The 14,511-nt window shown below is 40.3% G+C and overlaps 1 protein-coding gene across 5 annotated transcripts in view; it reads right to left on the bottom strand.

Annotated features, from left to right (window-relative positions):
* Positions 1-247: 247 nt before the first annotated feature.
* Positions 248-14,511, bottom strand: part of DAB2 (DAB adaptor protein 2) — a 69,482-nt gene continuing 55,218 nt past the window's right edge. For 4 of the 5 annotated variants that reach the window (XM_042951519.1, XM_042951500.1, XM_042951527.1 and 1 more), the window contains 6 exons: positions 10,766-11,419; positions 9,608-9,770; positions 5,025-5,657; positions 4,361-4,470; positions 3,691-3,758; positions 248-1,997 (listed from right to left, as the gene is read on the bottom strand). In XM_042951519.1, coding sequence (XP_042807453.1) covers positions 3,696-3,758; positions 4,361-4,470; positions 5,025-5,657; positions 9,608-9,770; positions 10,766-11,419 — 1,623 coding nt within the window. In that variant the 3' untranslated portion in view covers positions 248-1,997; positions 3,691-3,695. The remainder of the gene's footprint in view (positions 1,998-3,690; positions 3,759-4,360; positions 4,471-5,024; positions 5,658-9,607; positions 9,771-10,765; positions 11,420-14,511) is intronic. The other variant, XM_042951535.1, reaches the window with a different exon arrangement.

The following is a 14,511-nucleotide window of genomic DNA, read 5'->3' as shown; positions in this document are numbered from 1 at the left end:
GACTCCCATTAAACTCCCAGGAAAAGAATATGTGTAGGCCTAAAAGAGGAGAATAAGGCATTGAAAGCTAGCAGACAATAATTTACTCATGCTCTTGTTTCACAGATTTCCACTTTCTCTTCACCTGACAATCCAGAATATACTAACATTTGCTCACTATAGACCAATATATTTTATACCTTGACTCTAATACATCAACTCAAAGCAGGGGTCAAATAGAAGAATAAACTGATGGTAACACATGAGATTCTGCCATTCCAGTTTATTGAAAGGAGTAAATTTATAGCTTTATTTGCATACAGAAAAAAGTGCACAAGAAAATAACTATGTACAAAACAGTTGTGTGGCTGATCATCACTTTCAAAATTTTTCTACTTTCAAAAATTCAACTACCTAGAAATAATTGCCTCCAGTTTAGCACATTCAGGTATTTGGACACATAAAATACTATTTCAGGTCTGTGTTTATAACGACTGAGTAGGGAGCCAGATGGAAAATTATGCCATACATAATCAGCTATTACCATTAAAAATAAAACCACAGGACTTTAGCTTGGACTACTTGGGGCTGATCAATAAAGGTCCATGAGGCCACCATTTGTTTAGATCCTGAGCAGTCATCCTCCTCTTCTACTCAAAGGTAACATTGTATGGTTGATTAACGCCCACAAGAACCTGAGCATTAGGGGTCAAGAGACAACATTTAAAAAACCAACATGAACATAACAAAGTGAAACTCATTTTGGCAAGAACAAATCCTTCAGAACTTGGCTAACAATATGACTGGAAATGAACTGGGAGAGTTTCCAAGGTTATGAGGAGAAAAATACTGCAGACATTAGATTTTCAATGATAACACCAAATACTTGTTTTACAGCTTCTCTCCCCCTTCCCCACCATTTATCTTCCTACTAACTATGAGACTGTGGCTTCAAGAAAGTATTCCAGTTACTTGATAAAGGTCTAGCATGACCCCAAATAAGCACCTAACATGTTTGGCACAATCACATTGAACTTTGTGATGTGTTACTCTTCAGAATACAGTCCTTCATTGCTGAGTTGAGTTCAGTTTTTCTTCAACATTAACTGCTCTTCTGGAACTTCAGCTCAAGAGGATGGCCTCCTATTCCATAGAAAGGATAAAGGTTGTGTCCATTTTCAGTTCCAGTTACTGGGCTTAGCAATTACTGAGAAGGCAGAGACATTTCAGATCCATGAATCATTAGGTATTTTTACCCCATAAAACTCTGTTGCTTGTGAAAGGGAAGTAATGCCATATGAACCTAGGAGCAAAACTGACTGAAAAAAGAATCACAGGGAAGAGGAAAGGAGAGACAAATAATGCTTTTCCCTCATTTGCAGTATCTAGCAAGAGATTGGAAAACACGAGCAGTCTTACCCTTGAGAGAAAATAATCTTCAGAAAGAGAAACTATATTTTTAAAAAGGTTCTTAAATGTGTCAGATTCCCAAGTGTCTAGAAGTTGGACTTGCTTCAAATTTACTTTAAAAATTCTCTCTAAATGTTGATATGAAGCAAGACTTAAGAAGGTGCCTTGTTATGCTATAACCTTTAGGTTCTTTGCAGTAAAATAGAACCCCCAAACAACTTGGAACAGTAAGGATTTTAAAATGTATTCAAAACAGTGTCATTTGAGGAGCTGTGATGGCTGCATCTCCCAACCAGAGGGCCCATGGTAGAGTGTTCTAGAAAGTTCTAGAAACACACTAGGCAACTGTTCAAATAGGGAAACTACTTCATTTACATTAAGCTAGAGAATTTAAAGTCTTAATTTATTTAAAGCCATAGATTCAGTTTAGCTTTAATCTAAACAGAAAGTGAAAGACATTTTACAAGTGGAAGAGGCAACAAGAAATAAGGCAACAGCTAATATGTCAAAGCTGGAACAAGAACAGAGGTCAAGGCGTCTGGATATTAGCTTTGTCCTTGACTAAGGCCAACCTTTTTGTTCCTCTGGATAGTCAGCATATCAAGTTCCTAGAGAAGTGTAGAGAAGAAAAAACCTGTGGTTAATATCAATGTATTAAATATGAAGTCATCATTTAAAACATCAGTAATAGAAAAAAAATAAAAAAATAAAACATCAGTAATAGGATCTCCTAGGGCTGATGTGAGAGGCTTAAATAAGATAATAAGTGTGGAACCTGTAATAAAGTGATTAATGCAAGTGTTCACTAATATTAACTTTTTTCTCCCATAACTGCTCACCCACCCCAAAACCCAATCTGTAAGTTTAGCAAGTTGACCAAAATAATCCTTCTTTCATGACCTAAGGAAGAAAGGGCCTTCAGGGAGACCTCTAGTCAATTCAGTTTAGTGCAAACGATTCTCCTAGACTCCAGATACAGTTTATTCCTTTCTGTTTGTCCAGGTTTGCCTCCCATGGAGAGGAGGGTGAGAATGAGCTTCTGTTAAGACTTCTAGCCCTTCAGTATCTTGCACTGCTCTATTGGCATTAGAAATCACCAGGCTGCTTGTTAAAATGGACCTTTCCTTAGCACCAGACTCCTTGGGCTGCAGTGGGGCCCAAGAACTTGCCTTTTCAATAATCTCAGCCCGTTCTCTGAAGCAGATTTCATAGAAAAGCACTTTAAGAAACACTGTAATTATAGAAGGTGAGTGAGGGGCAACAATCCAAATTGCAAATAAAGCCAATCTTACTGTCTGTGTCAGATTTAAGATATTTATCTACTTAAAATAATTAAATTCTAGATGGGTCAAGACAGAATTGAGGAGTCCCACCTGGATGGGGCAAGACTAGAAAAAATGGGTTTGGGTTCCTTTCATTCTTTCTTTCTTTCTTTCTTTATTTTTATTTATCCCCTACCAGCTATGCCCTCCCTCCTCGAAAATGCAGACAAGCCTTCTTTCCTCCACTAACTTCGATCTTCTAAGATGAGACAAAGTTGCTTCCATTCCTTCTTGATAAAGAAAGGGTCATGCTGAGCCAGCAAGGCAGTTAAGGTAGTTAAACCTAATAACTTACCTACGATGACGTCCGCTAGTGAGAACAATCAACCAGCAGACTCATCTGCGCCCATGCTGCTTTTGAAGGAGATACAGGCAGCTGTCACCACCTTTGAACTTGATACCCTCAGACTATTTTGGACTAACTTTGAGACCTCTCGCAAAGTAATAAATTGATTTGGAAGGCAGAAAATGTGATCAGCATCTGTTTAGCTGACCTGTTCTGTAGCTTAAAAGGTCCTTCAGATTTCGAACTTTCTATAGGAAATAAAGTAATGCCTTTGCAATCACTTCAGTATGAAGGTTAAAAAAACCAAAACCAAACCAAACAAAAAACAACTAGAAAGGTATTAATGTGTTATATGCAGAATCCGAAGCAGGCTCTGGGCACAGAGCTGTCAGCACAGAGCCCGACACAGGGATCGAACTCATGGACTGTGAGATCATGACCTGAGCTGAAGTTGGACGCTCAACCGACTGAGTCACCCAGGCGCTCCCTTATTGTTTTTTAATGTGTGTAAGAATTCTTTTCTTAAGTGCCCAGCTTATTCATTATTGAATTAGTTAAGCACAGATTTACATGTCTATTCCTTCTAAGTTACAGAGATTTAAGCTGGTACCAATTCTAAAATTAAAATTTCACCCTCATCCCCTGTGCCATACTTTCTTACCAAACTTAAGCTTAATAAGATCTTCTACTTACAGAAGTTAGGCAAAAGGATTTCCAAAAGGATCCCTATATACATCAGGAGATGTGGGTTGAGAAGCCATCTATGAAGATAAAACCATTCAGTCAATAGGGTTTAATTACAGTTATGAAGGAAAAAAAAAAAAACCCTGCAATTAAAATTTCTCAAATTCCTTTAAAAATCACTTGGGTCCCAGAAAAATGAGATCTCATATTGGTCTACAATGATTTGTGTTTGCCTGATTGTAACTGGTGACGCATATTTATTATTTATACCGATGTTAAAGTTGAGATGAATTATGTCTGCCTCTCCCAAATGAAAGGTACTGTTGTTATGAGATAAAAATTGTGGGTGGGAAATCAGGAACTTAAATCTTTGAAAGATTTTTAAAGATAGTATTATTTTGCTCAATTTTCTCCCACAGTGCTTTTATGAGCCAGGCTAAGTGAGATACAAAAGACATTTTCTATATGATACTCATTTCTCAAGCTCAGGATAGTAGCCCCTGGAAACATAATCTCTCCCCAGTTTGAGTCGATGTTTTCACTGTGATGGTTCTCAATGGCAAAGCTTATTTAAATATCCTTTACCATCAAAGAGTTATCATTCAAACAAGGTTAATTCACAACACAGTAGCTCTAGGTGGCACGTACTTTGGAGCAACAGCTTCTAGTAGATACTTACAGAGGCTTGTGATGAACTGAAAGAATCTTTAGAGAAAGGGTTCTCAAATGCATTGTCAGCAGATTTGGTAACTGGCAGGGAACCCTGTCTGGGAACTGGCTTTGGTGGTTCTAGAAGGGAAAAAATGCCAAGTAGTCAGTAGAAAATCTCTCCCCAAATATAGGCAAAAGTCCCCCAGTCAGGCTTATCTCAGAAATTAAAGTTCCATACTTTTGAAATTTACATCATGACACAAAAATCACCACCAAATACTAGGACTCCCAGTGATTATTACAGGCAAATTCATCACAAGGGGAGGCTGTGCGTATTTACCTGAAGTGGAAGAGATTCAGAATTCCCTCACTTAAGGCCGTGTAGTATGGCTTAGGCTCTGTTTTACAGCCTTCCAGGTACCACAACCCACTGAATTTCAATAGTTCTTGGCAGCCCTTTTAGGGATTGTCACAAGAGGGCAGCATTGGGCCAGCCCTTAGAAAGAGCCAAGGTAAACAGTTCGTTCCATAAGTAACTAACTGGTCAAGTTGTCTCCATAACCACTGATTACCAAAGAAAGCGAGCCTAAGGCTCTTGGTGGGTGGAGGAAGTTTCTTCTAAGGGACTCTGCGGACCCATATGACAGTGGAAATACTTGTTGGTACAGTAGGCAGAGCAGTGGGTAGCTTACCATTGATCTTTTTCAACAGTTGATTAGCATCAAAGTCATCATGGTCTGCATTCTCCTGAGGAATGCCAACTTTGCTGTTGAAATAACTGGAGAAGGCACTTGAAGTCCCAGAGGAAGTCTGCTCTCCCTTCCTTGCAGGCACAGCAGGTGGCTGCCGAAGTTGAAAGTCCTTGAACATTTCTTTCACTTCTTTCACTTCTTTATCCCCAAGTGGGTCCAAGGCAGTGAAGGCATCACTGGAGATGTCCTTTGGAGGGCCAGTTCTGGGAGGTGGTTGAGGAGGAGTGACCAGGAGAGAGGAGAGCATAGGAGGGGGCTGGGAAGACATAGCAGAAGTTGGAAAAATGTTGCTCTGGAAAGGGTTCCCCAAAGAGCTTGTTGATGACCAAGTATTGGGTGCCACAGAGGCTGATGGGCCCCAAACAACAGGGCCTGGAGGGGAAGTTGAAGCTGCAAAGGATGACGGCTGATTCCAACTTGGAACACCTGGGCTTGTGGTAAAAACAACTGGCTGACTGAATCCTGAAGGCTGACCACTCATCATGGCTCCCGGGACCACTGACGCGGACTGATTGAAGACTAAAGATGTTGGGTTCCATGGTCCTGCCTGAGGGGGACTAACTGGTATACCACCTGAAGAAAGCAAGAGAAAGGACTTATTAGGACACAAGCTTGAAGACAATTCTTGAGTTTCAGAAAGCACAACTCTCTGGGGGGCATTTACAAGGCATCTACATGGTAAACACCTTCCTTAAGCCTTAAAGCTGACATGGAAATAAAGGCCCCAAGAGATTAGATTACTCTAAAGATTAAGTAGCTAATGCAAGATAGCTGGCATTCAAATGTTGGTTGCATTTTGAAGCCCTTTCTTTCTACCACAGCTTTTTAAACTTTTCTCATTATAAGAGGAATACAATCCATAAGGACCTAGTCATGAAAAAATGAGTGCTTATCATACTGATACATTTCAAACAGCTAGGACACAGCCTGTCAATAGCATGAATGTATTTGTTGAGTGAATACATTTATATAAACAAACCATGCTGATTATGAACTAGTTAATTAAGATAATCCATTGGGTACTCTGAGTCATTGACTTGATCTTTTCATTTGGCAGTTGGCTCACGTCTGGAGTCTTATGGAAACCAGCTATCATGCCTGTATATTAGGCCTCAACATGCTTGCATCCTGAAGAAACCATTTCAGTTTCCTTGCTTTTAAATGCTGCCAAGGTTGACACAGCCATATAAAAGGATGATAAAATCTGGCTGATGCCAAGATAGTTTAAGACTTTTATATATATAAATGTGGAGGAAAGGCTGGTTATCCTGGGAGAGCTGTTTCAAATAAAAGTGCTTCCTGCCATGTGTCACTCACTAAACCTTGCCAGAAGTCAGAACAGAATACTTCAAAGAATGAGGGAGGGAGAGAAGACAACATGAAGCGAAGCAAAACAAAACAAAACAAAAACAAACAAAATATCCCCCCCCCCAAGACAAAAAACTATACCTTCTGAGGTAACTAATTGCCTGTGTCCAGGCATCTAATCTTTGTGGGGGGGAATGACTCCTTCTCTAGTGTCTTTGCCATGCGGATTAAGAACTGGTGAAATTGTTAAAATACAGGTCTCTCCAATATCTTCTCCCTCTACTTGAGAAATAAACTGCCACCACAAACAAAAAATCTAAATTCAGCCTCATACCATTCTATGAATGATGCACTGCTCTCAAAATCTACTTGCTTTGAGCTTTGGAGTAGAGTGTTCTTGAGTTATGAAAGTTTTCTGACTAAACTAAGAAAGGGCCTCCAAACTCCTAACTTGGGTTAGGAATGTTTTTGTTTCCAGAGTGAGAAATATTTTAAAAATGATGTTCAGGGGCTGATGTAGCAAGCAAGATATTCTATCTTGAATTTTCTTAGTATTGGAGATTAACGTTATTTGACTCAACTGTATCATCATGAGTGCTAGTCATCTGGCCATGACGCTGTGTGATGTGCTCATGGACAGTGGTAAGTTTCAGAAAAGGCCATCTAGCTAAATTAACATGTTTATTTTTTGAGGTTAGGGAACTGGGTACAAGAATATTCATTATTAAAATTGGGAAGCTCACAGTCTGTAACAATATCCTGGTAACCCAGGAATACCAGCTCCAAATCCATCACCCAATTTTCCTGTTCTGCCTCCTTGGCATCGAGGGACAGGACTACTTTTTTTAGTGGAAATTAATTCAAATACTCATTTTGTGGCTACAGAAATCAGACTTCATGTACACTAAAGAACATATATATTTTTTTTCCACAACTAATCAAGGGAAAAGTCCTTTTGCATTCCATAATATGAGGTTCTAAAAGTGGGTTGGGTTTGAGTGAAGTTATGGCTAGCATTTTAAGGCAAATTTATTTAAATTTTATTAACCAAAGCCAGAGTCGCTCATTAATAATTTACGTCAACTGAATGTGCAAAGTGGGTAGAATTTTATCATCTTTCATGTCTGGATGACTTTTGCCTTTAGTAAAATGTATTGGCTTTAGTCATAGATGCTGTTAGTGGGAGTGGTGGTGGTTAAAGAGACAAATATTGTATTTGCCAGGAATTAAAGGCTTTCCCAGTATATGCAAATGTCAGCCTTCATTCCCATCTAGGAGATCCCATGCACTGTGTTTCCAAGACACTCAAGGCTCTGCTGGAGAAAGTAGAGGCAAGAGGTAAGGAAAAAGAGAGTGTGAGTATAAGAAGTTAATTTTATTACCTTCTGGTGCTAGATTAAAACACAGGGTAGCTAGCCAAATCTGAAGGCTCAGCTTTCTACATTACCCTCTCCCCACCCCCAGTTCTCCAGAAGAGACAGTCCCCCAGCTGGGTCTAGCGGAAGCCAGACCTACAACCTTCCATGGTTTGGCTGAGGATCCCTGCTAGTGGACAGGGGCTATACTGTAGAGCTCAGTTTGAGTCCCATGTCCAAACTTGGAAGAATCATCAGTATTCTGCAGTTGTATACCCCAAGGCCTCAACAGGGGCACCTAGCCAAAAAGCTTCACTTCGTCTGAATAAATTAACAGTTATAGGGTCCAGCTGTATTTTCGAGCTGACTTGTTAAATATTGGCTGTAAAAATTCTTCAGGGCACTGATATTAGACTGCAGAGCTCTGTGATGTGATCTAGTCGCAGGCAGTGCACGCAAGCTCTCAACGTTTCTACAAGGAAAAGCACCTTCCAGCTCCACTTGGGGGACAGGGAAAGGAGCGACGCAAAAAAGGGGAAGCCCCCAAGACACATGAAGTTTTTAGAGAGAGTCTTGATGGTGTAAATGCAATCAGAGACCTGAAATAAGTTGGTTTCTCACACTCACATTGATTTCAGCCACTCAGCAGTTGGGTAACACCCCACTCTTGTCACCATACTCCAGATATGATTAAACAGATTTAACATGACAAAATGGACATATTTTCCTTTGCAGGAAAGCAGCAGGAGAAACAAGCAAACAAACAAACAAATAAACAAAGGGTCCTGATAACTGACTCTGTAGGAGGCAGAGAAAACCAAGAGCCCTGGTCAAATATTACAAAATGGGGAAGAGAGTCCCTCTTCATCCATAGTTCTCCAAACCTCTCCCAAGACAGAGAGTCTGTTTGGAGCTTATGGAGGTGCCAAGAAGCAGAAAATCAAAGAGAATTCCCAGCAGGACAGCAAGGACTATTGTCAGGGTTTCTGAAGACTACCACGGAGGCAGAAAAGAACTGGAGGCTGTGGGCAAAGAACAGCAGTGCCAGTCCTCAGCCAAGTGGCCTTCCCCAGTGTCTTGCTTCAGAGTGGCTCAGTGGCTCACGTGAGCTGAAGACACATTTATGAATGAGCCCCAGCACATCCTGGGTATCTGATAACATCCCATCTCTTCCTTTATCTCTGTGTTCTCCTCAACTTCAGGTTTCTGGCACTTGTCTTCCAACTCTACTAAGACACTCAGTGGGCCAAAATATGGACAAGGAACAGCTAAGGCTGAAGTATTCAGAGACTGCTCAGAATATATGCCTGTCTCATACACACTGTATGTCCAGAACAGAGCTGGGCTGAGAACCTAAGACTTTCATTCTATGACTTACACTTGCATTGGACTTAACTTCTATCCCTCTCAGGGGAAGGATAGGATACGATATCCTATCCAAGAAGCGTATCAACTTAATAGGAGATAGGGCTTTGATCTAGTAAACTAATCACCAGTTTTGCCAATGCAGATCACAGATAAGACTCTCCCAACTCCACCCCGTTTCTCCAATGAAGCTGGTCTGAGCTCCAGAATCCCTTACAGTTGTCTTCTGTAATCCATTGCCACTTGGCTCAGGTAAGTGCGATATTGATCATGGATTTCTTCTCACATGTCAACTCCAGGAGCCAAACTTCAGTTACAAGTCAAGAGTACCAAATGAGGGCGGGGTGTACAGAAGTAAAAGTGGGAGAAAGTCTCCCCAGGATGCTCAGCTCTTATGTCCCTGGCACCTCAATGGATCTGAAGTACCTTCCTCCTTTGCCTTATAATCTTATGACTGAAAGCAACAGCAAATCTAACTCGATCTTTGGCACCTACCTAGACCTGCAAGGGGTCCCACTGGGGTAGAAGCATTTGTTTTGAAGAGATCCAGAGGGTTGGTCTGTAGGGTTGCAGACTGTCCTGTAGGTGATGTCTGGCCGGGAGGTTCGGAGACAGGAGGGGTAAAGATGTCTGATGCAAGCAAGTCTTTTGCTGGAGACTGATAGGGCGAGAAGGAGATACGAGAGTTACTCAGTAACAGTTGAAAGGCAGCTTTATTCCGTCTCTTATTCTGTTACCTCAAATTTGGGAACCACACAAAGAAAAGCTTTTCCTCTTACTGATAAACTACAAAAAGCCAACCCTTCCCCCCCTCCTCCTCCCCGCTCCCCCAGCCCCCAAAAAAAGACAGATCCCTGCAGCGGACAGAATATTGGGTCTTGGTAACTGATGTAAAGAGGACTGTCAAGGTGAAATCTATTTTACTCATTTACACATTCGTATCTGTCTGGTCTCCTTGTCAGCTAAAAGCTTAAAGCTGGGAAGGAAAGGACAACTATAAATAAATAAGTAACCACATTTTTTTGATTATTCTACTGGATTTAAATAAGTCTGCATAAAGATGATACTGCAGTCCAACTATGAGGCCAGCCTGCACATTCTAGTGAGATTTTTAAAAAGATCCTTACAGAAACCACATTTTAAATTGCTTTTGAATGAAGTGATCATAGTAAATATATAAATCTCTCTTAAAACAATGGATTATTCAGTCAGCATTGAATAGAGGAGGCAAACTCCAGAATTTTCCACCACCACCTTGGATATTAATGCAACATGAGGGGTGGGGGGGGGGTGTTAGTGTGGGTAAGGTACACAAGGAATCACAAGAACCCTTGCCCTCCCCTTCCAGAACGTGACGATCAAACTTACCAGAGGTACAGAAGCATAGCAGCATTAAAAATGGAAAAACTTGTGTTTAGTTAATAATAAGTGACAAGACATGCAAACAGCAAGCAGGGCGTGAAAACACTGGTGAGCTCAGAAAGGGTGGCGACTGGAGGAAGGTATTCCTGGAGAAAGATGTGCCTTATCCCACCGTCTATTTTACAGCCACACAGGAAACTACAATAGCAGCAGGAAAGAGAGATTGCATCACACCACCCTTTGGTACCGAACATGCATTCTGCCAATGGATATGTGGAGAAGACAATTCACCTTAGCAGTCCTTCTGCCTCGTCCTGGTTTGGTACTTTGTGGAGGTGGGATAATGGCTATGGAGTCATGTGGTGAGGACTGGACAGAGCTTTCCAAGTCCTGCTTTACGCCATTCGGTACGGACAGTCCTTTGGGAGGGCTTCCCACAAAAGGGTTCGGGGAGGATTTGACATGGAAGCCGTTCTGTTCTCTTTCAGATACCCCATTTTGAGTTCTCACTGCTGGCTGTGTTTGCGTACTTGAAAAGGGCCACGGGCCTGCCTGAGCTTCCTGTTTGCCAGTCCGGTTAGAGATTTGGTCAAACTGCTGACCAAAGTAATCAACATCCCCATTCAGGGGCCCGTTACTCAGTGGAGGAGACAAACTACTCAAATTCTCTTTCTTCTGATCTGAAGATTTGAGAGAATCGAACGAAGAGGGTGTCGATTGGTCTGGCTGTGCAAAAGGATCGTCACGGAAAGGATCAGGATTAGGGGTGGGAAAGAAGTTGAGATTGGCAGAAAAGGCATTTTCAGGCAAGAAAGCTGCCTGAGGCTTTGGTCGAGGAAGAGAGCAGGAGGTAATGCCATTTGTTAAGAATGGATTTTCTCTTAAAGAATTCTGATTGGTGTCGATTTCAGAGTTTAGATCCACTAACAGGATATCTTTGCTTTCCTATCACATTTGGGAAGAAAAAAAAAAAGAGAAAAGAAAGTGTTAGTCCATGTCGTGACTTCAAATGAGAAAGCTACCTAAGATGATCAGGACTATCAAAATTCCCATTAAAGTTTTGTCTTGACAGACAGATTGACCATTTTCTCCTCCCATCACCTCCCTGAGTGCATTCTTTACTAGTGGTGAAAAGGTCCTCCCTGGCCCTCCCTGCCCCTTGACTTTTTATTTAGGTCTCAATTTTGCTGGCCCTTCATTAAGTGAAATTATACTGTTGTTTGCTCTAGTCATGTGTCTCTTACCCTTACAGACTGGCTGAGTTCAAGATCAGCATTGTTCTAATTCCTGCCTTTGCAAGTCTTAAAGGGAACCGATTGCAAGTCACTCTAAGCAATTATCTGAGTACACTGAGCTTGAAAGTAAGACAAGACCTCTGACACCTAACTCTGCTTCCCCACCTGATGCACGGTCCCATCCCGTCCCATGTGTCTACCCTTAGAGTCAAGTAACAGTGTCTCTCTAAATGACCAAATTCATTGCCTAATATTTTATAGTTTCGGTTGTAATAAAATTTAAGGTCAAATATATTTCCCTATAATTGGTCTTTCCTCTAGGGGGCAAAAACAGATTTTCCCATCACATCACACGGTATGGCAGGTATGCCTCTTTAAATATGTAAGGATCCTTTTGAAGGTGCTAGTCAAGCTGGATCTCTCATTCTCATCATCCTAATCTCTGGACACATCCTTTTGTCTGTGTCCTTCTAGAAAGAAGAAAGTGTTACTCAACTACTGATATATAACAACATATCACATTAACCTCTTGCATTTGTGCATTTTTTTTTATAATACAGCCTAGAGTTGCCCAGGTTGTGACAGTAATCTCATCTATTTGGTGAATAAATTCAACTAATCTTTAATTTATGTACAATCTAATCTTTACTTCATGTATAGGATGGAGATTTGGGCTTAGAGTTAATTTGAAAAGCATACCAAATACCTAACTCTACAAATTATATTCCCTCTCTATCGTTTTTCTGGTATATTAGTTACTCGTGTTCCCAACTGTTAGATAAGATATGCTTTTTAACATAAAATCAGCGAGTTTGAAAAATCTGACATGTCTTTATTCAGGTCAGTGACATAACTAATTAAGGTTCACCCTGGGATAGGACTGTCAAACTGACACACCTTCTGCTGACCAACTTTGATCCATTAACTACTCATCTATGCTAGCTGCGGAAGAATATAAACAATAAACAATGCCTAGCTGAGATGGAAGTTAGAGGTCCAGCATCACCCTGATGCTGGATATTTTTGATCACTGGGACAAAAACAACTTAAAGGGAATATGAAATTCTCAAATTAGTAAATAAAAATAGGCCTCCCTGGCTTTAAAAGAACATATTTTTAGAAAGTCTAGGTCCTCAGTCAGACCTAATTGGTAATCTATTTTTTGGCTTCCTTTACTGTTAGGTATAAAAACACTATTTTTCAAAGCCAGTTTTTCTCCATAACCATAAGAATTTGTCAGAAGAAAGAGCTTGTAATTAAAAAAATTTTTTTAAATCAAAGAAATGGATTGGAAGATCTCTTAATGTAGGGATCTGTAACAATCAAGAGAGGACAAAACATATTGCAAAAGTTTGTGATTTCAATATTTATTCATTTATGATGAGCCACCTCTGGGTTAGAACAGTTGGGTGTTCACAGCTGGTAGGGTTCTCCTTTTCAAATACTTCTGAAGAAGTTCTTAGGACACCAAACAGGAGCCACAATGTTAGACTTCTGAATAGTCACCCTATAAGTAAAATGTATAAGGCTCTCCTCAGGTTGGGTTTGTTGTTAACCCAGGATTAAGAGTCTAGTTCATAGGCCACAGTGGAATGATGTAAGACTCCTCATCCACCTCCTAGGTCAGAACCTCATTAGTTCTTTGTTGCATTGTCAACATTGCAACCACTGGGTCATCATCTGAGCACCTGAGAAACGAGCACTGGTAACATGAACGTGAAATGCAATCAATCCCTGCTCTTATGGGGCTTCAGTAAAAGGAGAACGCAGGAAATCAAAAAGGTCTCTGTACAAAGGCAACGTCTTCTATACTGAGTTCCACAGCCTAGCTTTCTCCAAGTAGCTAATCTCTCCCAACCATTCCAGTCTGCCTAATCCTGGACTTCTCTGCCCAAAGCTTTCAGTGGCTTCTTTCTATCCCCTATGTTAAAATAACTTCATTAGCTAGCCTTTCAAAATGACCTACAATAGGACCCAGTTTACTTTTAGCTTAACTACTCTCTATTTTCCTACACACTTCAAAGACCCAATTCAAGTTCAGATTCTTTACAAAACCTTTTTTCATCGATCTATTTCATCATCACCTGTGCCCACCCATGGCATCTTATGTATGAAAGACACTGTGCTTTGTGCCCTGATTCCATCCCTGTACCAAACTTAACCTCCTTCGGGGTGGGTCCTACCTTATGCTCTTCTCATAATAACGGTTTTGAATGGTTATTTTTAAAGTTTGAGAGCATGTCATTTTGTTTTTTCTTCTTTTTCTTTTAAGTGACAGTATGGAAGAATATCGTTCAGTTAATTGCCAATAAAAATATGTTCTAAGGGATGCCACTTAGTTTGCAACATGAGTCTCACTTGCAATGCATAAAACTATCCTGTATAAAATGTTGGGGGTGGAGCAAATGGGTCAGGGAACCACTAATAAAGTCCAAGTAATTTAGATTTCTTCTCTTCATCTCTTCCAGAGAAACTGTTGTAAGATTATGAACATTTTTAAACATTCTGGTTTTATCAAATAGAGATAAATCTATTTTGTGACCTAGGAATATGGAGTCAATATGTAAGACCATGTTGGCAAAATCCAATCGGCACATAATTAGTTCTGTTAGCATTCTCTTTCTTAATCAGATATCATCTGCTTTCATGATATTTATCACTTTAATTTATTGTTAGTTTATCTAAATCTTCCATGTTATTTCTTTAAACCAAAAACTCTTTGAAGGCATTAAGTATAATATAAATAAAACTCAGGATTAATCATGTTGTTTTTCATTTCCTTTTTCAGAACTTTCTAGAAGT

This window comes from Panthera leo, chromosome A1, assembly GCF_018350215.1.
Source record: "Panthera leo isolate Ple1 chromosome A1, P.leo_Ple1_pat1.1, whole genome shotgun sequence".
Taxonomy (NCBI): Eukaryota; Metazoa; Chordata; class Mammalia; order Carnivora; family Felidae; genus Panthera; species Panthera leo.
The sequence above is the reverse complement of the archived record's forward strand: the minus strand, read 5'-3'. Positions and strand labels throughout refer to the sequence as shown.